The following is a 23,922-nucleotide window of genomic DNA, read 5'->3' as shown; positions in this document are numbered from 1 at the left end:
GGGTGTGGTCTAAGTACTAAGTAAGGGTTCTAAAAGTATCAGTAGGCTTCCTGTCTCCCTTATGCAGGGATCTAATAGAAGTGGAGGAAGGGGGAAGAGAAGGAAATCAGTAGAATGAACCCATTGTGCTCTAAGCACTTCACATATTTCTTTCTTTCTTTCTTTTTTTCTTTCTTTCTTTTTTTCATGTTTTGTCTTTTTGAATCCTCAAAATAACCCTGGGATATAGGAGGAATGACACAGAGAGGTTAAGTAACTTGCTCATGCTCACACAGCTAGTAAGAAGTGACTGTAATAAAAACCCAGTTTAAACTGAATCCAAACCCAGGTGTGTTTGAGTCTTAGAACTATGTTACCCTGCAGTAGGAGCATGACCCATATCACTACAGCGTTGGGAGCATTTACTGATTATTAATACTTTTTTTTTTAGGACTGCACAAGAATTAAAGGGACAGGGATTCCTATTCTTTTTGGTTCCTAAGTAATCTATTAAATAAAAAGCATGGCAGGATGCCTTGATAGATAGGTTATCCTGAGAATAATTAAATCTGTGGAGCTATTTTTCCTTTTTTTTTTCCCCCCTGGTTAATACTAGCTTCCAGTTTCTTCAAAACATAAGGATAATAAATGTCCTTGAAACAGATCTTCCTTGTCCTGAGGAAAATCACCTGAGTTTTATCTCGGCTAAGAATGTGTAGGGAGAGTATGTTTCATTGTCCTGGGGTTATAGAGTCTTCAGCACCTCCCATGGGGAGTGGTCCCCTGGGAGAAACAGGGTTGGGATGAAGTGCGACCTCAGAGAGCTGGTAAGGTCTAGGGTACAGGCAGCAATGTACTTACTGGTACATTGCTCTTCAAAACAAACAAAACCAAATCAACTACGAGTTTTTGCTTTTTTTCCATATTACTCCTACCACAGCTGATTTCAAGATGTTGACATGATGTCACTGAACTTGGAGCTGGGAGAAATGCAAACCCACTGGCCCTCGCCTGTGTGACTAGACTCCAGCACAGCTCTTGGCTGCAGGCTTATTAGGGTGTGAGGAACTCTGGGATGAGAGAGCTCTCAGCCTCCCTGCCAGGCCCCAGGTCTGATTTTTGGAACTAGGCTTAGTTGGTGCAGATGGCTTTCGCCGCTGCTGCAGGGATGTGCCCACCCATCTTTGACCCCCTAGGAACAACACCACGTTAGCATCCTGGGGAGAGTCCAGTGCCTCTGGAATCTCTACTGCCTCTGCCCCAGGGAAGGATGACTTTGAAACTGTCCCATTCTCATCTGAGTAGTGGAGGTGAGAAAGCTTTCCGGAACGGTTCCTGCCTTGTTTGGCTGGAAACCCCTTAACTGAACCTAATACCGAGCTAGGCAACCGACCTTGAAGACCCAGTGCCACTGAGGCTGACAGTTGGGCAGGGCACTAAGTCCAGCCTGAGCATTTCTTACCGGAGCCCTGAGCCCAGTTTCTGCCCGGGAGCTGGAGCAACGCCTGCGGCATGAGGGGCCTAAATGCATTCCTAACCCTCAAGACATGCTTGGGGGTTTGTAGATGCATTATGAGGAGTGGGATGCGGCCGGGAAAGGGAAAGATGAGCTTCTGTTGCTCAGAGGAAGGTGATGAAAAGGCGCTCAGACAAGAGAAATGGGTCTCTGTTGCTACGATGCGAGGTTAACAATCTCTCAAGACACCCGAACACCACAAGGAAATGAAAACTGTTAACCTAACATGGGTTTGAACTGTAAAATTATTTCCCACATAGAAAATCATGAGAAGTAAAGGCAAAGATGTTTCCTTATTCTTGAACTTTTAAAGTTCTCCTTGACTCTTTATAGTTTGGTCTCTGAATCAAAACAAAGAAAAAGCCATTTATAAAAGCCGTTTCCTCCCCATTCCCCGGCAGGCTCCTTCAGGTGTTCCTCTCAGTCCCTGGGAGAAGAAGAATTGGCACCAGTTGGTCATGAGGTTTGTGTCAGAAAGTGTGGCTTCACAAAGAGAAATACTTCCAAGTCAGTCAGAAAGACAGTTGCTGGGCGTCTAGAGTTGATCTTGAGAAAAAGACGTCAAAGTCATTGTTGGGTGGCGCTCTTAAAAAACTCACACAACTACCACCAACTTCTTGTGGACCTCCAAGCCCTTAACCGCAGCTGTGAATTCCTCAAAGGATATTTTCCCATCTCCGTCCGTGTCCAGGGTGATGATGGTTTTGTCCACGAGCTGCTGTAACTTCCAGTCTTTCAGGTTGTTCCCCACCATCATCTTTAGCACCTGGAAGAGCTCCCCGTTGGAAATGTAGCCATCTTTATCCATGTCGTAGATGTTGAAAGCAAACCTTAGCTTCTCCTCCTCATTTCCCTTGACACTAAACTGGGAGGTCCCCACGATGAATTCCTCAAAGTTCACCTCCCCGTTGCCATCGGCGTCGAAAACCTCGATCACTCGCTGCACTAACGGGTTGTGCCGCAGCTCGGGCAGGGACAGGAACTCGTCCACGCTCAGGGCACCTGACGAGTCCAAGTCCAGCTTCTTAAATCTCTTGCCCAGCCTTTTAATTTCATCATGGTCAAAGTGGGAGCACATCTCCTCCGGGTAACTGGCCTCATTTCCCATTGTGGACGCCCAGCCCGCTCCCAGGGGCGCAGGGGCGGTGGGCGCCAGCTCGCACGCGGGGACAGTTGCTCGGCGAGAGGGCGAGGGGGCTGGAGGGGCTGCTCGCGGGGCTCTGCCACCGGACCATGAAATAGGCGGCGCTGGGAGGGGGTCTCGGGAGGCGGTGGTGAAAGAGGAGGGAGAGAAAGAGGGGAGACAGGGCGGGAGGGGTGGCTCGCAGGGCAGAGGAGATGGCAGGACAGCAGAGGAAGAGGCTGGGAGCAGCTACTCTTCCTTCATCCTGCTCTCAGCCCCTAGTAGGTTTCGTTGAAAACCCCTGTTCTCCTTGCTATTCCTTTCTTCTTCACTTTTCCTTTTTTCCTTATACGCTAAACTCCAAGGGGCCAGTGGCTGCAATGGGTACTACTCAGGGCAGCATCCCCAGCACAGTGCCAGACATACAGTGCCTGCTTCATAAATGAAAGCTGATGGCGGAGTGAACTGCAGTCAAAGGCTCCGTATGCTGACCTTCCCGGCCTAGTGTGAGCACTAGGTGAGAGAATGCACCAAACCACTCCTGTTATATATCCCCTAAATCCTCCCCCAGGGGAAGCCAGGATAGGTCACTGGCCTTTTTTCAGGACAGGGTGCTCAGGGTCTTTTTAAGAGGCGGCTCAGATATCACACAGAATGGCTCACGTGGGTCACCTACAGGTAGCAGCGTATTCCTGAGGAACGTTCACAGTGCTGGGTTCGGGGCATCCTTCAAGAAGACACAGCCACCAAGAGTATAGCCTCTGTCAGGCTATTCCTTCCAATCCATCATCTCATGCACAGCCTGTATCTTTGTTGGCTGTCCTGCAGGGCTCTTTGGGGCACAGCTGCAACATGCCAGTGAAGCCCTCTGTGTGTGTTGAGAGGGACAGCGGCTCCTAGGCTATCTCACTCTTTCCCTCTTCCTTCAAAGGGTGTGTCCTTTCTGTTGAAGATTGGTATCACATGCCCTCATATTCCCTTTTCCTTTAGGAGCACATCAGTTACTCCAAATGCATAAAAAATCCATTTGGTTCAAGAACAATGGAGTTCAAAAGGACCCAGGGGAACCCCAGGCCACAAAATCAATTTGAAGATGGCCCTGGCCAGATACTCAGTTGGTTAGAGCATCGTCCTGATACGCCAAGGTTGCAGGTTCAATCCCTGGTCAGGGCACATACAAGAATCAACCAACAAATGCATAAATAAGTGGAACAACAAGTCGACGTTTCTCTCTCTAAAATCAATAAAAAAATTAATTTGAAGGGGGCCAAAATTCCCTCATTTAAAAAATGCTGGCATATTTTCTATTCTTCAGTTCAGCCAAAGTATCGGTCTACAGGTGACCATGCTGAAACTGACACAAGGCCACAGGACACCTTACCGCCGGCTCCAGACAGTTTAAGGGAAAAGAAGTCCAGAGACTAAAATATTTGATAACTGAATTACTATCCAGACTGACTGAATTAACTAGATCTGAAAGAAGCATTATAAGGAAAAAAAGAATTTAAAATTCTTAGCTGTCTGCTGCTTACTAGCAATAAGGCCTTGGGCAAGTTGCTTAACATCAGTTTCCCATCTGTAAAATGTAGCTAGTAATATATTTTGTACACTTGTATGAGGATTAAAGGTGACGTTAACCAATGTGATAAATCATTATCATTATTACTAATTTCATTACTATTTACCCTGCTGGTGGCGATGACATCTTCCAAAAGAATTCTTGGCAACCTGGGCTCTTAAGGGCATGTTATGTCTGTTTAATGACCATACCTCATATATTGTGTACAGGGTGCCACTCAGTGCTTTAAGCATTTTACAAGCATTCACTTTGGCTCCTCCGGGTCAGCGTTCTTTGGGACTAACTGCACACTTTCCACTGCAGGCTCGAGGAATCCAGTGACCGGCCTCACTGGCCCATCAGGCACACCTACGGAATCCTCAGACTTTCTCCTGAGTAAACGTCTTGATGGTGGTCATTTAGGAAGGAGTCATCAGTGGGGAAACTTTCAGTAAGTGTATCCCTCTATGAGGATGTGTTAGGAGGAGGAATCAAAGGGGAAGTGCAGGGGGCCTAGGAATTAAACAGATCAGGTTCCAAGGCTCTACGTTACCTCTGTTAGTTTAGAAGAGCTATTACTGTCCCCGCCTCAGTGTCCTCATCTGTAAAAGGTGATAATAATTATGCCTGCTTTATCTACTGCATGTGGCTATTATTGTAAGAGTGAGATGAGACCATGCATACAGAAATGTCATGTAAGAGGAGAAACATTGTCTCAAGAGTTAATTAATTTAATGGTCAAATAGATAGTACTGGGAAGATGGTACCATTTCATTGAAGTAATTCATGTGTGCAACCAGAATTGCTTTACTCCTCCCTGGTAGAGGATGTACTGTTATGCTGGACCTGAAGTTTCAGTCAATGTGAGGGTGAGTTCCTCATCATTCCCCATTTCATAACCTTGGTAGTTCAGCATTATTACGGGATTCAAGGCCATTGTTTCGATTTTCTCTGGCCATTGATCTCAGTCATTTCTATGGAAAAAAGTTTTTGTTCCTTTTTCCATTTAGAACTGTGGAGGGATCTGGAGAGTCGGACAGTCACTGTAGTAACTAAATTAAAAGAGTTGACAGGTTGCTCTGGAAGAAATCAGGAGCCCAGTGGACTTTCCATTTGAGCAAGTTATATATTTTTTTTCCTCAAGAGTTTCCAGAGGAAGAACTATGAGATGATTACGTGCAAAAATGTCTGACATTGGAAAATAAAACCAACAGAAATGTAAGTGATGAGGCCTGAGGCTCATATGAGGCCATTCTAGGAACTTTTCAGGAATCCTGGACCTTTAGCTGGAAGTTCTCCCCTTCCAGCTAAATACAGTGATGTTATCAGTCACTGTATTTAACCTCTATCTATACTGAGGTCAGTCACCATGTAGACTGTGGGACCCATAGCCCTGAGTTTAAAACCTTTCATGAGCATCAGATTTCTCATTTGCAAAGGCAGAATAGTATAACGATGGCATAGTGTTATTTTAGGTTTAAGTGGGATAATACCTAAAATGATAACTGAAAAAAACATCTGAAATAGCCTGCCAGCACACAGGAGGTGCTTAGTATATTTTGCCCCTGGTCTGCTTTACTTTCCTTTTCCTAGCCTTTATTTGTTTTCTGAAGCAGAAATTTGACTCTGGCTCTATGTGTTTTGTATTCTTAGGATGAACAAGCTTTGTTTTAAGTGTAAAGCCACTTAAAAATAGATTGAGCACCCACTATGTGCCATGCTCTGTGCCAGGTCATGGGGTTTTCTTTGGTGAATGAGGGCAAGTCCTTTGAGAAATATATAGTTTCACCATTAAGGAATGTACAATTTAGTAAGCAATATGGCTTTAAGGGTTTATTTGCTCTGTCTTTTACATTTATCATGCATAGTCAAAAGGATCAAAAGCATTATGCTTGACTTTCTTTTGTAATTCTGGGCTAGATTTTTAATATGAGCTTTAGAGAATATGATTTATCAATCCTAGTTTTTCTATTTAATAACTTTGTGATCTTGGGCAGAGTCGCTTGTTTGAGTCACTGTTTGCTCATCTGTAAAACAAGGATACAAATGCTAACTCATAGCGTCATCCTCAGGAATAAATGAGATAGAATACAGAAAGAATTAGACTCAATGCTTAGCACAAACATAGTAAGTACAAACATGGTAGATGTTGTCACTGCCTACTGGAAAATTCTAATAGACTGTTTGCATATATACACATGCAGATATTTGCAGATATACTCAACTATTTGTTTTCTTCACAAATATTTATTGAGCATCTACTACATGAGAGGGACACAACAGTGATCTAAAGCAGATACTTTCCAGGTTGTCTCTGTCTTCATGGAACTTACAGTTTTGTAGGAAAGTTGCATATTAGCTACCCTAGCATGCCCATAAATGTTAAAGAAGCACCAGTGGTGATATAGATGAGAGATAATACAGCAGGAATTTGATCCCATCAGAGAGATTCACAGAACTTTTAATAGGGAACTAGTGATTGAGCTGAAATCTCAAGAAGGAGAAGTTAACAGGAAGTTCTAGGCAGGGATGGGTGTTCCAGGAAGAAGGAGCTCCCTGTGCAAAGGCCCTGGGGCAGGAGGAGCGCGCAAAGCAGGAGGACCAGTGTGGCTGAACAGGCAGGTCAGGGGAGAGCATAGTATCAAAGTGAAGAGATGGTGTGACCACGCCCTGGACACTGAAGAGAGGGCAATATGTATTCAGTCATTCCATACAGGATATAATTTACTCAATGCTGTTACAACATGTAAACGGGGCACTCCCACCCTGCCGCCTTCTCAGCCAACAGGACTTGAAATCCCACCACAGCTGTATGGGGAGGAAGCACCTTCAGAAGCCTTAGATTTTAGGAAATGTCAGGACAATAACATCCTTAGGCTCAGTTAATGCCGTTTGTGGGGAACAAAAAAGATGGCTTTTCTGATATTTTGTGACATCTCACATCACAGACACTAGGTGGCAATCTTCACACATTTCGAGGCTTTCTCTGTTTACTTCCAGCCAAGAATCTCCAGAGCCTGCAGGTAACTACCTAGCACAGGGAATAATTAGGGAGGAGGCCCGTGTCCTGGGAGCACCCATAGATTTCAGTGTAAGGCAATCTAAAAAAGTGGAAGACTCTCGCTGTAGTCCTAATCAGTATGAGCCCTGTTCATACCTTTTAGTTACATAATAAATAAATAACATCCATAAATATTCATGAGTTCACTGAATTTAACCAGGGGAAAAGTAAGAACAATTGACAGTATGTGCTCTGGGGTATAATTTATGTCCCAAGCATCTCTGGTATATAAAAGAGGGGACCCTTATTCCATGAGATCTGTTTATGTCGTCATTAGCAAGGGTGATGGGGAAACTGGCTGGAATTAGTTTTTTTTTGTATCAGAATTCAAACTTAGTAACCGGAGAGCAACAGAGAAGCAGTCCTTGTTATGATACCGGATGAGAGGAAAATAGGACTCGAGAACTGTCAGTCTCCAGCCTGCCTACCCAGCAACCTCAACTGAAATACCCTCGATCACATTTAAAGAAAATAGTACTGTTATTTTTTTTTAAAGATCTGGTAAAAGTGCAGCCTAATGATTTGTATAAGCCATCTCATTTTCCCACTCAGACCTCGGAGCTGAGTTGGAAGAAAGAAATAACATAGTGCTATCAAAGCTGGTTAATTGATAGATGATTGGATAAAGAAAATGTACATATATACAATGGAATACCACTCAGTCATAAGAAAAAATCTGGCCTGTCTGGTGTGGCTCAGTGGATTTAGTGCTGGCCTGTGAACCAAAGGGTCGCTGGTTCAATTCCCAGTCAGGGCGCATGCCTGGGTTGCAGGCTAGGTCCCCAGTGTGGGCTGCGCAAGTGGCAACTACACATAGATGTTTCTCTCCCTCTCTTTCTCTCTCCTTCCCGTCTCTCTAAAAATAAGTGAATAAAAAAAAGAAAAAAATGAAATATTGTTATTTGCACAACATGGATGGATCTTGAGAATATCATTCTAAGTGAAATAAGTCAAATAAAAAGAACCATATAATTTCACTCATATGAGGGGTGTAAAATTAAAAGCGACAAATGAACAAATAAGAAAAAGAAACAAAAACACATAGACACAGACAACATTATGGCGGTTACCAGAAGTAAGGGGGGTGGGAGGTAGTAAAGGATTCAGGGGGTCAAAATATGGTGACAGAAGAAGATTTGACTTTGGGTGGTGGGCACACAATGCAATACACAGATGATGTAACAGAACTGTACACTTGAAACCTGTATAATCTAATTAACAATGCCACTCCAGTAAATTTAACTTAAAAATTAAAAATTAAAGCAAGGAAAAAAAGCTGATTAAGCTAGCATTTTGAGAAACAGAGTATTTCAAATCATGCATTTCTGAAGTCCCGCCAAAAAAGTCTTCCATTGTAAAACATATGTAAATAATAAAGAAAGTTTATATTGGAATTCTAAGATGCTTATAATTATAAAATGCTCCTGCTTTTTTTGCAGATGGGTCCATGAGGGAGGGTACACCAACTGTAATTTCTTGCTCATGCTTATTATTTACCAAATATTTTTTCTTCTGTGTGCTTAGCTCTATATTCAGGGAAGAAGGAGGAAACATTTTTTAAGCTACGGGCTCTCTATAATCTAGCTCATTAAATATATTTCACTACTAACAAGTAGCCTTTCTCATGATCCCCCAGTAGAAAAGACGTCCCTGCTCTTGCAGAAGAAGGGGCAACAAGACACAGGAAAAGTTAATGGCTTATAATTTACTTCCACTTCCAGCTGTGGCTGCATACCCGGTGAGCCGGGGAGGTGGCCAGCTACAATTTTAGAATCCCCAAGGAGGGCACCAGTAAGAGGGCTCGGAGTCCTGTCCATCCAGCATGGCATGGTGTGGCATCTCTGGAGGGTGGGGCCAAATGGCACTGCTTGTAATTTCAATGCCTCAGCGTGTGGCTCATGCTGTAGCTGGAGGGTTCTCCTTGCTACAAAGGTTACCTCCCCAGGAAGGCTTCTCTGACTCTCTCTTGCTCTCCCATGAGTCAGTCACGGGTTTGCCTGTGTCACAGTCCTACCTTGTATCTTCTGCTGTCCCTGTGGTGGTGAGGTGGAGGGGGGGGTCTGGTCACAAGTCCGTCTCTCCCTGTCTGGGAGCTCTGTATTCATCTCTCCATTGGCTGCTCCCGGTGCCTGGAGGGCACACAGGAGTTCCATGCATGTTTCCTGATGGATGGATGGATGGATGGATGGATGGATGAGTTTGTTCTGACAGCAGAGTAAAAGAAGGCAAAGCTATTCTGTGATTGGTTTCCCTTTCTCTGGGGCGATTCTACCCCACTTCCTAAAGGGACACATGAACAGCTTTGTGCTTCTTCAGGTTTCCAAAAAGCACTACCTGGATAGGTTCCATCTGACCCTATACTTGGCTTAAATATTAAACTTAATTACTTAGGCTATTCCAAGGGAAGCACTCAGCTGTCAAGGTGGCTCTTGACATACACGGGTTTTCAATTTAAAGCAATCTACAGTCATTAACTTTCCTTGCCTCACCATAAGTTTCATCAGGTTGAATAGCAGTGACATTTTAAATTGAAAAAGGAAGGGATAGGAATGAGAAGGGGCAGGAAGCTATTGAGACGTGACCTAGTTGTCATGAGCAGAAAAGACTGTATTAAAACTCTCCCCTCCCCCACTCTGTACCATTCCCTTTGGGTTTTTACAAATAAACTGGGCAGAAAATTGACCAGTACTGAAGCTTCTTGATGTGGCTTTTGTGATTTCTTTGGCTTCCAACGTATAGTCGACTAACCCTACCTCCCTCGCCCCAATACAGAGGGAAGAATGGATCTGCCATGAGACAACTCTGTTTTTTCAGTGAACAAATGTTAACAGGTTTCACATTAGATACACATTTTGGTGGTCTGAGGCCATGGTCAGGGATAAAGAGGTGAGGTCAAGGATGCAGTAAGTTCAGGGATGGGGTGAAGGTCAAGTTGAGGGTGAGGTCAGGGTTAGAATGGGACAAAGTGTTTTATTGTGCACATGCCTTAATAATAATAAAAAACACTAAGAAGTGTAATGATTTACTTTTAGGCTGTTTCAAAATTGACTTCTCCTCTTTCCTACCCCACATAATTGAACTCTGTGGATTCCAGGGAGAGAACTCCTTTCACCGCAACCTTTGACCTCTTGCTTAATCAGTGTTTGTTTCCCTCAGCACTCAATAACAACATGAGAACCCTGGATTCAGAGACGGAAAACCTTGTACCAGCCCAACAAGATACGAATTAAACTGGGGCTCAAAGGGGTTAAGTAATTTTCCTGAGGATATAAAGTTGACTCCTCACAGTAATGTTAGAGCCAGAGTGGTCTGACTCCCAAGACCAGGGTCATTCAGTGGACCTGTCATACTTGTCTCTCCTTCCAGCATGACGCATGATCTCTGCCTGCGCGCTGGACCTCTGTCTGTAGGCGCAGAAGCTGCACATTCTTAGATGGTCAGGCTGTGAGCGCTTCCTTCTACCTGGCCCCAGCCCCACCATCATCTGCCACAAGGGGGTGTGCTGGACATTCTTTTGCCCCTCCAGATCCACTTTCCACCTTTCTCCATCCTGCTTTGTGCCCGGGGAAGTTCTTCCATGGGCCCCATTGACGGCTGTCTTGATCTAAGGCAGTGGTAGAAGGTGGGAAGGCGGGAGGAGATTAATGTCAGACATTTATTCCCTGGCTCTTCCTTGGCCAGATCGCTGTGGATTTTCTCTAACCAAAGGCTACAGTTCCAGTTAGAAAACTCTCTCTTATTCCCTACCGGGTTCTAGGAATGGCACTCTCCAATTTTTTCCTTTGATTTAAGTGTGGTAATGGCTCTTTCACTTTACCTGTCCTGGGAGACCATACTATGTCTGTTGGTTTCCTTAAACTATTTCTGTGCAGATAGTTTCTTGAAAACTCTCTTCAGGCTGTTTGAGTGTGCTATCTATTCCGTGCCAAGATCACTGTCCCCTCTTCCATCTTGACTATTCCCAGTTGGTTAAAATGTGCATTATTCAGCCTATTATTTAAGGTAGACTTTAAAAAAGAGGTTTTGTGGAGAGCAGGACCAATAAGATGGCGTTGGTCCTATGAAGAGAGTATAAAGTATGTAAAACAAAGTGGAGTCACTTATGTCAACTTACAAGGCTGTCAGCCAGCCATGACACTTTGGTTCAAAGGAAAGTTATCTAAGTCAGAGTAAACATATCTGGCAAGAAGACATATCTGCCCACGTGGTCCGAGTGGCCATGTCTGCAGAGCGGGACCACCCATAGGTAGGCTCCTGGGGAAGTTCTGCACTTGGCATCAGGGGTGCCAAGACATTTATGAAAAGACCCAGGAGAGCGGAGTGCACCACTTTCAAGGTATAACTGAGGCAGGCTCCAGACCACTGCTGAGACAGCCGAGCTCCTCACACCAGAGTGCTGCTCCACGCCACACTGATCTCCCTTGGCATCAGCTGCCGGAGGCTCTGCCCTGCTGGACTGAGGACTTTGCCTGCCCTGCTGCCCACCTGGCTCCAGAAGGCCTTCCTTGCAAGATGCCGACAACTTCCCTTTGCCTACTGTGCTATCTCCTGGACCTGCAGACTGAGACTCTGGGACTTGGGTTCATTATCCCCCATTGATTGCTGTGTGTGTAGCTTATATTTCTCTTAGACTGTTAGAGTGTGAGTAGGATATTCATGTATGTTGATGTTCTACTTTGAGTGAACCTGCATTCAATAAAAGCTGAGTGGATAACATAGTCACTGTGTGTGACTCTTGCCTTTTCCTTGGTGCTGGGCTGCTCAGCTGGCAGCTTGCCAAGCAGTTGCCCGGCTGACTAATAGGAAAGACTATATCATGAACATACGCTTGTGACAGGTATCATCATATATCTTAATAATTCCTTGAAGAATTTTAGGAGTTTGCTAAACTGTGATCTGCTTGCTGCCTTCCTTTTCCTGATTTGTAAATAACGGATTTCACAAAACTTTTGTTGGAGCTCTTAAATTCACTCAGTGATTCGAACAAAAAAAAACAACAATTACCTTCTTTCTCCCCTCCCCGCCCCCCCGAATCTAAGGAAGAGAAGGAAATTTAAAGCCTGCCATAAGTTTCTTCAGCGGAGCTGATCTACAGTGAGTCTACTGTGGGCATAGGCGCAGCTGTGCTGGCAGCATCATGGGGAAACATCTAAGGTCAATTTAAAATTCCTCTCTGAAAATGGCAAGAGCCTGGCCTGCAGAATTGGACCTCCAATTTCCTAGGTGACTCTGGGGAGTAGATAAGACCCTGGAATTTAAAAAAAATGAGTTTATCCTCCAGAGAAACTGCAGCTAGGCAGTTCTGGGCCTGCTAAGAAATGAGAGGTGAATAGATCAAAGTTCTCACAGGGGACCAGTATTACTGTCCAACTGACAAAGGCATCTTTCATGTCTTATTACTAGGTGACCATATAATTCCTTAGCCAAACTAGTATATGTATATATACACACACACACATATAGATACACATACACTTACACACACACACACACACATATTTGAATATGAAAGGGTATTAAAACTCTGTGGCAACAGACACAGACTTGGACTGTACCCGGCAACTGGGAGGTAAGCTCAGAAATAAACAGAGGAATGTCTTCCTTAGAGCGTCTGTTGGGTGGGAAAACCTCCAGAACATACCTGCTTCCTGCTGTACTGTGCGTAGGGGAAAGAGGTGGGGCACGTTCATTAAATGACCATTTAAAAAAAAAAATTCCTCACAAGAGCCACTGAAGAGATGAAGAAGCTGGGCCTGAGGTGCGTTAGGGACTTCCCCAAGGTATAAGCGGGTGGTAGAGGCAGGCTTCAAGTACGGCCTGTCTGATTTCAAAGCCAGTCCTTGTTTCTTACACCCACTCATCCCAGCAGTGCATGGTATTTAAGGTGAAAGGGAGGGCAAACAAAGCCTAACCAGGCATGCTTCCTTCTTCTGACCTTTTCTGGGAGAAAGCGCACGCGCGCACGCACGCACACACACACACACACACACACACAAGGCAAGCAGGTGGAGACTCATGGATTAGCAAAGGGAAATCCAGCAGACAGAAAGCCTTCCCAGAGGAAGTTCAATCAATGAAACTTTAGATTCTGTGAGAGTGACGTCCGGAAATTCTGTGTTGGGTTTTTCAAGATAAATATGCCAGTTAGTGCATGAGGATATGTATGGCTATTTAAATATACACAGATGAGCATTATCACACAGTAGTTTGTTACTGCCTTGGCCAGGTTATGCCATAGTGCACACCACTGTCCCTGAGAAACAATAGTGCCATGTGTGTTCATAATATTCCCTACGGCTGGGGGTGGCTCTCCTAGCTCCACACACATGAATGTTACCAGAATCTTCTTTATTTTGGTCTCTGAAGTTCCAAATAAGGATATAACTCTCTTCCATTCTCCTAATCCCCACACCTCTCTCCCTTTTCTAAATTCAGCTGACCTGAAAAGCAGGACTGAGGGTGTCTTAACAACCATAACTTGATGGTTATGTGGAAACCGAGGCTCAGAATGGCCAGGTAGCATGTGCAGTATCACATAGCTGGTCGGGTTCAAACCTAGAACTGTCTCCAAAGCCCATGTTTTTGACCTTTAGACCACATTGTCTAGGGAATTAAATACAGGATGGGCCAAAAGTAGGTTTACAGTTGTTCATAGGGAAATTAATATGACAATAAATAATAATAAAAGAATAAACACTGTGTTTTGCATACTCACAACTGTGAACCTATGTTTGCTTCACCCTCCAGTCATGTCTCAGGATGCTATAAAGGGAAACCAGAGTCACTGTATCAAACAGCGGGGAGGAATCTTGAGGTTGACTAAATTCAAATATCTCATTGTATATACGCCTGGAGGTGGGCAAGATAAGAAAGCGTGAACATGGACAACAGTGAGGTGATTGCAGAGGGAAGAGTGGTATAACAGGGTTAAGTGGTAATGGAAAAAAATGCAATTAAAAATTTAAAAAAAAATGAGAGAGGAAGCAACTTTCCCATCCACAGACAGGTGCAGAAGGAATTGGTTGCCTATTTGGCCTCTACTCTCCTGTCTTCTCCAAAGAGTCCTTCTTTCATTTAGGTATTCGCCCTTCTCTGTGTGAGCATGTGTTTCAAGGGAAGCTGTCCCATCACCAGTCCCAGGCGGTGAGTCATGCCTGGTCTAAGTCATCATGGGGATTCCCTCACTCTCACTATTGGTTGTCTTACACATGGGCAGATGACCCAATTTTGGCCAATAAAATATGAAGACGTTTACTGGAGGGCTTCTGGGAAGGTCTCCTTACTTAAAAAACAAACAAACAAACTAGAGGACACCTGAATATATCTATGGACCCCAGGAAATGATAGAGGAAGAGGAAGTATTCATTTTTCTAGTATTTACTATTTACTGTGCCATGTTTCTCACTAGGTATTTCCATAAGTGATCTTTTATGCTCAGAACAAAATCACAAGGCTGGTTTTATACTCATTCACAGAAGAGGAAACTCAGACTCAAGAGTCATTCAGCTATTAATTGGTAGAGCAAGGATGCAAATCCCAAAATACATGGCTTCAAATTTATCATGCTTTGTGTTATATATTTTTACATCTGGATAAACAGATGTATGTTAGTGGTTGTGTCAGCCAGTCTCCGAAAGTATTTTCCCCAAGGTGTGCTCAAGTGGAGTCAGGTTCTGAGTTTGCAGAGATCTGTGCCTCAAGAGGCTTGCCCTGGGAGTCACACGGTCCCCTCAGCTGACATCCAGTCTGCTGGTCCTCTGAAATGGCAACAGCCTAGGAGTATGCCTGTGGTCAGGGAGGTGTGAATCATTCTATGTTGCCGGCTTTGGGGACATGACTGGGAGTTTCCTTTTGTCTGTTTAATGTCTCGCTGTCATCTCTGAATCACTTGGAGATTTTGAGTTAACCATTATCACAACAAATGGTAGAAAATACCAAGTGATTGTTGCTTTGAACTATTTTAGCAATTGGTTTGTTTGCTTCTTGGATGAATTAACTTAGCTGGCCAATGGAAGCCCAGGGGTATTCCTTTTACGAAAAGCCATGTAAATCTCTTCCAACAAAGATAAAAATGCCTGCCTTATTGGGGTTGTAGTGAGAACTAACAACTGAAAGTCGCTAGTACAGTTTCTATCATACGGTAAAAAATAGAGCATGCCAGTTCTCTAATTCCTCTTTGCTACCTTAAAATCTTTGCTCAATGATCATCTCAATGAGGTCTTCATGACTGTTTTCATCAGCCTTATCCTTCTTCGCATCTTGCAAATACTATTTAATTTACTTATGCAGTGTGTCTATTGTGTATTATCTCCTCCTGCAACAATGCAAACTCCTCAAAGGCAAAGACTTATGTCTCCTTTGTTCAATGACATATACAGTTGTTTCTTGAAATGAATTCTTTCTGGAAAACTGTTTGAGAAGTGATTTGTTCAAAAACTGAATTTCCTTTGTCACCTTAGAGACACGTGACTGATCACGCAGGTATCAGCATGATTGTTGGGAAGTGAATCAGGACGCTGGAGTTTTGTTAGACCACTGAGACATTTTTGTTTTTCACGAACAACTTAGTCAAGAAACAAATTGTTTGAGAGCCAAGATCTTCCAGAACGGAGGTTTTGTTCCTGGTAGTCTTATCCTTAGTTCTATGGGAGTCTCCTCTATCAGCCAAGAGAGTGGCAGGGGGAGGTTGATACACTGAGCACGTGAAAGACTAGCGAGATAACTAGATAGAGGAAAAAGGCTTTCTCCCCCTTTTCTGGTACCAGATTGAAGGGGGTACCCAGGGGGAAGCAGGCACATGCACCACAGAAGTGAAAATGCCCAGGAGAGGTGCTGGACCAAAAATGGTGCCAGTCTAGCCTGGGGAAAGAAGGGGTTGTTTGGGAGGTGGACTCACCCAAAGCATGTGAAAGTCTGGGAAATTGATTGGTCATTTTGAGAAAGCACCTGGTTTATCCCACGCCCAAGCTAATATAATTGCAGGGGAACAAAGAAAGGCTGGTTCTCTCTTGCTCATGGCATGCTGGCTCATGACCTGCACTTGGCATTTCAAACAAACTCTCCTGTTCTCTCCATGGGCCATGTGGCCCATAGCCTTCATGAGGGAGCTTCTCTCTCTCTCTCTCTCTCTCCCTTTCACCATCCTGGTGATGCATTTGCCAGTGAGGGTGCATACTCTCTCCCAGGAGCACATGACCTTGCAGCCCGAGCAGCTGCATGGCCCAGGGCCATGTGAGCTTCACACACAGGCTCCAGGAGGAAACCTGAAATGAGCAGCAGCTGGGAACAAGCCACACGCTACCTGGATGGGGAATATCGACTGCTTAGCAGCCACCTCTGGGCTTCAAAGAACTTATTTTCAGTTGAAACAGGAACTCTGGATACTGGCTTTTTTCTTGGTCTTGCTGAGGTGATGGGCTTTGAGACAAGAGTCTGCCATCCTCCCAGATCATGCAGCACCTGAATAAAACTTCTTTTTTCTTTTTTACACCAGCAATGCTTCATGAGTTTGGCTTTTGTGGCAACAGGCAGCTGAACCTTTGTTTTTTGACTGTACAAAGTGTTTAGAACACTGTCTGGCACCATAGTGAGTGCTTGATAAATACTGTTGGACAAGACAAATCCATTCTTACAGGTGGTCTAAGCTCTCTGGAGCAGGTTGCGTAGGTCATAAAGAAGCAGAGGATATGAATTATATGTTTAGTGCCTCCCAAAAGGCTGTCACTGAATCACCTCTAACACCATGCTCACAACTTCTCTGACTCATCAATACAAGAATTAGCTAGAGAAGTATTTTTGCATTTTGCAAACATTGTCGATTCTGTTATTTAGTGACAGTTTTCCAAAAAAGAATTATTTTAGAATTTAGTACTAAAGTCAGACTAATTTCCTTCTCTTTTTCTGATTAAAAAGTTTTCCAACTGATCTTATATTCTACTTTTTGTCTTGGCTGCCCAGAACATTAGAGGTAAATTAAATCATCAAGAGCATTGACTGGCTTGCTTCAGATTCTAGTTGTAGTTATCTACTCTTACAGGTTTTTGATTTCTGATTTAGGCCAAAATGCACTTAAAATCTGTTTGTCTGTCTGTCTATCATCTACCTGTATTTAGGTTCCTAGAGCTGCTGTAATGAATTACCACAACCTGGGTGTCTTAAAACAACAGAAATGTTCTCTCTCACATTTCAGAAAGTCAAAAGTCTGTAATCATGGTATCGGCAGAGTGGGTTTCTTCTGAAGGCTCTGAGGAAGAATTTGTTGCATGTCTGTCTTTTAGCTTCTTTTGTAGCTTCTTGTGGCAGCTGCCAATCCTTAGCTTTCGTTGGCTTGTAGATACATCACGTCAGCCTCTGTCTCTGTCTTCATGTGAGTTTCTTCCCTGTATGTCTCCACGCATGGCGTTCTTGTAAGGGCACCAGTCACTGGAGTTAGGGCCTACCCTCATCCAGTATAGTCCCATCTTATCTTAAACAATTGCCTCTGAAAAGGCTGTGTTTCCAAATAAGGTTACCTTCTGGAGTTCTGGGTAGATATTAACTTTGGGGGGATGTTATTCAACCCAGTACACTACCAATATCACACTTGCTTTATGTTCTTACCTTTTGCCTTTCAACTTCTAAGATATGTTGCTCAGTTTCTCTGGTTTATTTATTCCACAATTACTTACTCAGTGCCTACTATAGTCTAATGAAGGGGAAATACACTAACAAATAATAATCTGATGAAATATATGTTAACAAATTGTAAAGCTGATAAATTATGATGAGTGCTATAAAATAATGTGAGATGTAAGATAAAATTTTAAAGGGACATATGATTTGGATTGAATCAGGAATAATGGCAGGCTCTGAAGAAGGGAGATTTCAGGTGGGAGTTTGTAATGAGAAGACATTAGCTGGGTAAGTGTCGGAGGAAGGGTAGTGAAGGAGGAGGAGGCGACAGCATGTGCAGAGACCCCAGGGCAAGGGAGCCACTGGGGACTCTCTATCTAAAATGACTATTGTGGTGGGGCTACCATGGTCCAGGAGAAAGTAGTAAGAGATGAGGCTGAAGAATTAGGCAGGGTCATATCCCACAGGACACTGTAAGCCACGTTCAGTATTGCAGACTGTTTCCTAATTAACATGGGAGGCCATGGCAGGCTTCTAAGCAGAAGAGTGATCTACCATGTGGAAAACAAATTGAAGGAAGGCAGGAAGAAAAACAGAGATACCAGTGAGGAGACTTTAACAGTGGTCCAGGTGAGGGATAATGGTTTGGGCTAAAGTGATTACTGTGGAGATGGCAATATCTGGGCATATTTGAGACATATTTTATAGAAAGAAAGGAAAGGATATGGCTTGTTGATGGATATAGAAGGTGAGACATGGGAAGCATTAAGGATCCCCACCAGTTTCTGGAATGAGTCACAGGATGGACAGAGGCACCATTACAAAGACGTGAGGCACAGGAGGAAGAGCACATTTAGCAAAGAAGATCAAGGGTTCAGTTTTTGACAAGTTAAATGTGAGATGCCTGTAGAATATTCAAGTGGAATTGTCAGACAGGAAATGAGATATATAGTTCTGGAACCCAGGAGGATAATCTGTGTTGAAATACATATTATATGTGGGGGTTGTTGGCAAATACAAGCTATTTGAAGCCATTATTGTTGCTGTTAGATATTTTCTTTTAAATGTCAGGCTGACCTTGTACTGGTTTATTTGGCTTCTCTTTTAAATGCCTGAGCTCTTGTGGCTCTTGTTACACCTTTTAGTCCCCTATCTAATCATCCAATTTCTGGCTCACTTTGCAGGTTTCTTTGTAATTACACCATAAAGGCAGAGCATTGCAATAGAAAGAAGTAGATTCTGATTATTTGTATGCCTTGGGCAAATCACTTAGGATCTCTGGGTATTAGTTTCACATCTATAAAAGGGAATTGGTTGTTTTCTGTTTTAAAAAAATCTATTCTTCACGGTAAAGCTATACAAAGCATTAATGTTATCCACAGCTCTCCCTTACCTCGGTGACAGCAAAGCTTCTCTTGCCACAGGGAACCACCTTGTACCACTTGTCGTGCAGCACATCCATAAACCCGTGGGACTTGTATTGACTGATTAGCTCGGATATATTGGAGGTCAGCGGAGAGTTGGGTGGGAGCCCAATGCCGTATCCTAGGAGAAAACATAGTCTCAGATGAGCTTTTCACCCAAGAGGTTCCTCAGAGGCTGCTACTATACTCGTGTGATATTGCCATCAGGCCCGGTGACAAAGGTATAGTAAACTGTCACCATTTTGCCTTTGAAGGACTCAAAGATATCTGAAGTATGATTACTTTAGGTCCGCTGCCTCTCTGAGTAGATGAGATGAATCCAGAAAGGAGAGGAATGGGCTGTGCATAATATGGGGGTGGTACATTGTTTTCCATGGCTTTCTGGCTTTCTTTCAACATATTTATTAGAAACCATCTTTGAGATTTCTACCAGGGCTGGGATTCCCTCCTCATCGCTCCTAGGATCCTTCCTTTAGACCTTAAGTACACAAAAGCAGGTTGTAATCACCATCTTGCCTTATGACGTACTCCCATCATTGGTCATGCATGGCACTATTTTACTTGTATTTATCTTTAGGTAATAAGACCATGTAAACATATAACATAGCATGAGAACTAAAATATCAATAAAAAGTTATAATAACTAACTTCAATTATTAAAAAAAAATCTGGTAATACTAAGTGTTAAAGAAGATACAGATCAATACGATTGCTTACATATTGTTTGTGGTCATGCAAACTGACATAAACACTTTGGAAAACAGTTCACTGTTTCAACTATACATTAAATTTTGTATAGTTGAACACTTATATACTCTAAGGCCAATAATTTTAAGTATATTCCCAAAGAACTCTTCCACAAGCACACCAGGAGATATGCACGAGAATGTTCTCAGAGCCACTTTTCATAGTAGCAAAAATTGGAAACAACTCAAATGTTCTTTGACGAGAGAATGGATAAATAAATTGTGGAATATTTACACAATTCGAATATGACATGGTGTGAAACATATGAACTAGAACAATATGTAATAATGCGGATGACTCTTAGCAATAAGATACAGAGTGAAAAAGGTCAGCCCCAGAAGATTACAGCACAAATCCATTGTGTAAATGTAAAAACATTCAAAACTGAACAGTGTATCTTTAGGAATTCATATGTACATGATTAAAATATATTTAGAAAAAAATCAAGGAAATGATAAACCAGGAATCCAAGATAGTAGTGACTGAAGGGAAGGGAGTCAGGGGAAATGAGGAGGGAGGAACAGAAAGGTGGATGTAATTTGTTGTCAGTTTTATTAATCAGCTTGAACCCTATATCCCCACTCTGTGTGGTTTTATTTGCTTTCCACACTGTTACCGCACTGTTAATCTCTTTGATGAGGCATGTGAAAGAGCTAATTACCTGCATTTTATCTCTATTGGATAGCAGAGTCAAGAAAAAGATGTTTTGCCCTCAAGATGGTTGAGAAAGATAAATTAAAAATATAGTTACTTCCTAAAAGGCTGTCACGAATCCAAAGATATTTACTGGTGACAAATACATGTTATAATTATTGTATCTTAAATTTATTTCTAAGGAAATTAGTTTTTGTTCCTTTTTTTATTGCAGATACATAAATTACACAAATCCTTCTTTAAAAAAAGATGAGGCCTGAGATGTGCGCATAACCAATAAAAGACATAAATAATGCAGAAAAATGTTTGAGTTTTAAAGAGCTGTATGTTTTCTTTTCCCTGATAATTTTGTTTTTCCTTAACAATGGCAAGTCAAGGAAATGATGACAAATGTCAAGAGCGTGATTAGAATTTTCCATACAAAAAGTTATTTTGAGTGCCTGTTTTGTGCCTTGTAGTTTTGGTTTGAAAGGCAAGGCTGACAATAAAAGGCTTTACATGGGGAGCCTATTCTTCTGCTGATGTTATCATTAAATAACATTTTTTGTAATGAGTATAAGGACGTAAGCGGTTTTCTTTAGAAACATTTCTTATAATGTATGCTATTGACAGTTCAGTTGCACATACATTTTTCAGTACTTATTTATGTGCCAGACACAATCTTAGGCACATGTATGATAATATTCATTGATGAACTGATTCACTCATGCATTCATTCACTCAACAAATATACTGAGGGAACAGGTACAGTGTTGAGTGCTCCGGATTTAGCAGTGACCAAGGCACATATGGTCCTGGCTGTTGCACTGTGTTATCTGTCTCTGTCTTTGAGGGAGACAGATATTAAACAATGCACCAAATAATGATTATTTTATTACAAATGAGATAAGTGCCATGAGGATGAAGAACTGGAGCATGTAAGAACATATAGTAGGAAGACTTGGAACTCTCTCGTAGAAGTGGGTTGATGGTCAAGATAAATAGGCCAGGCTTGCTGAATATTATTGTATTTTTTTACAATACATTATAAACTATTATATTACAAAAATACTGTAAAAATACATTAACATTCAGCCCCTGAGGCAGTAGTTTTCAACAACAACAGCAACAACAACAACAACATCTGATATTTATTGGGGGCTTAAAATATACCAAGTCCTGCTCTATAATAAAGTGTTTACATACCTTACCCCATTTTGTAGATCATGCAGTAGGCCAAGACCATGTATGTACTCGAGTGTGGCATACAGTTCAGTTAAATCACTCTGGGGTTCTAATAATAAGAATTACAACACACCTGAGCCCTACTGTGTGCCAGGTGCCACTCCATGTGTGTCTAATTCCTTTATAAACCCATGCAGAATATATATTATTTGAGTGTTAAAGGCTGGATAAGTAACTTACCCAAGGTCACACAGCTCATAGTTGGAAAAGCTAGCATTCGAAAGTAGGTCTGTTTGAGTCTAAAACCAATGCTCTGCCCACTGTACCTAGTATAGCACGTGACCATGTCAAGGGAATACCTGGCTTGTTTCTGCCCCTTCAATGCAGGCCATATTGCCACAGTTATTTGATGTAATCCCCCAACACTAGGCAACAGGCTTCTAAGATGGTGGTTTGTTTTCAACAGCAGACAAAAATATATATTATTCATGAGCAGATTTTATTTATAAACTTTTCATTAAGTTGTGTAAATACTGTGTATGTATGGCCCTAATTGTTATATAAGTGTGTGTATATGCAGGTATACCATATATACATAGGTGAGGAAATTAACTAGCAAGGATGCTCCCTGACTATATTATTCCTCCTAAAAATTCTCTTAAGTTATTACAGGCCACATTAGTATAATAATGACAGAACTGTTTTCATTTATCACTTGATAAGCATTTTTGCACCTCTATGCATCTAGTCATTAATTCCACAAACATGTATTGACTACTCACTCGGTACCAGGCACTCTACCAAGTGCTATGGTGGTCACCAAGTTAAATCAGACACCGAGTCTGCCCATTAGGAGCTCATGGTCACGTGGGAAGAGGAGGCTCACACACATAACTACACAACACAGTGGGAAGTTACAGGACTTTTCTTGGGAAAAGAGATAGGTGAGGCATAAATTCAGTAAAGGTAAAATTTAATGACTAGGATGCAATGAGGAGGATAGATAAAACTCTGTAGAGTTCAGAAGAATGACAGATTGATGCCAGATGAGAGGATAAGAGGAGGCATTTTAGATTGATTTTTATAATGGTATTTCAGGCAGATGAGACAAAAATACATGATAAGAAAGTTTAAAAATCTAAAATTAATACTTAAAATAAATCTGCATATTCTAAGAATAGAATTTTTGGCACTACAACAAAAGTATAAAAATTGCCCCAGAGGAAAAGCTATGTTGAAATTGTAGAGACATTTATAAAAAATTGCTACATAGGAAATAATAAATATTAAATCACTCTACTCTATCATGTCAAGGTTCAGTTGAAATTGACTGCTAAAAATATATTACCGTCCTTTTTAACTTTCTATTTTAATGAATATATTCTCTATTGACATTTTAATGATTTTTAGCATTAATAGTAATTATTAGTTCATTACAACGAATTATGCATATGGAACAAGGGGAGAAATAAGAAAAATGTTATGTGACAAATGAGAAGAGGTATTTGTTAAAAGACATAAAATTCTATTTTACTCAGAAACATAAAATAGTAAAAGCTTGCCCTGGCTGGGTGGCTCAATTGCACATTGACCGATATACCAAAGGGTTGCAGGTTAGATTTCCAGTCAGGTTGTGGGTTTGGTCCCTGGTTGGGGTGTGTGGGGGAGGCAACTGATTGATGTTTCTCTGTCACATTTATGTCTCTCTCTCTTTCCTTTCCTCTCTCTCTAAATCAATACACATATCCTCAGGTGAAGATTAAAAAGAAAGTAAAACCTGGAAGTTTTCATTTCTATCTTTTTCTTCATTAGTTGCTTTTCAAATTGGATTGTGTTCATTGGTCAAAGAATTCTTGTTTTAAAATTGCTGACTCAACTTAGCAGCCTGAGTTGCTTTCATTATCATTAAAAACATGGCTTTGCAATAAAGACCAGGTTGACTATTTTGTGGTTGATGGATGAAGCAAAATGGAATCTTTCAACTCTACAGATGAAGGCATCAGGCACCCTGGATATTGGATACAGCTTAATAGCTTAAGAGAACAATTTTTACAATAGAATTCCAATCTTTTCCCCATGGATAAA

At 42.1% G+C, this 23,922-nt stretch overlaps 2 protein-coding genes across 2 annotated transcripts in view; both read right to left on the bottom strand.

The window, feature by feature from the left end:
* GRIN3A (glutamate ionotropic receptor NMDA type subunit 3A) overlaps positions 1–23,922 on the bottom strand; it is a 140,913-nt gene that overhangs the window by 17,811 nt on the left and 99,180 nt on the right. Inside the window, exon 6 of the mRNA XM_054584942.1 lies at positions 19,242–19,393. Within this exon, the coding sequence (XP_054440917.1) occupies positions 19,242–19,393 (152 nt within the window). The remainder of the gene's footprint in view (positions 1–19,241; positions 19,394–23,922) is intronic.
* Positions 2,091–2,603, bottom strand: PPP3R2 (protein phosphatase 3 regulatory subunit B, beta). The gene has a single exon (XM_054584943.1). The coding sequence runs from the start codon at positions 2,601–2,603 to the stop codon at positions 2,091–2,093; it is 513 nt and encodes a 170-aa protein (XP_054440918.1).

Source organism: Pteronotus mesoamericanus, unplaced genomic scaffold (assembly GCF_021234165.1).
Source record: "Pteronotus mesoamericanus isolate MK-2021 breed Mesoamerican mustached bat unplaced genomic scaffold, CSHL_Meso_final contig_78, whole genome shotgun sequence".
In the NCBI taxonomy this organism is placed as follows: Eukaryota; Metazoa; Chordata; class Mammalia; order Chiroptera; family Mormoopidae; genus Pteronotus; species Pteronotus mesoamericanus.
The sequence above is the reverse complement of the archived record's forward strand: the minus strand, read 5'-3'. Positions and strand labels throughout refer to the sequence as shown.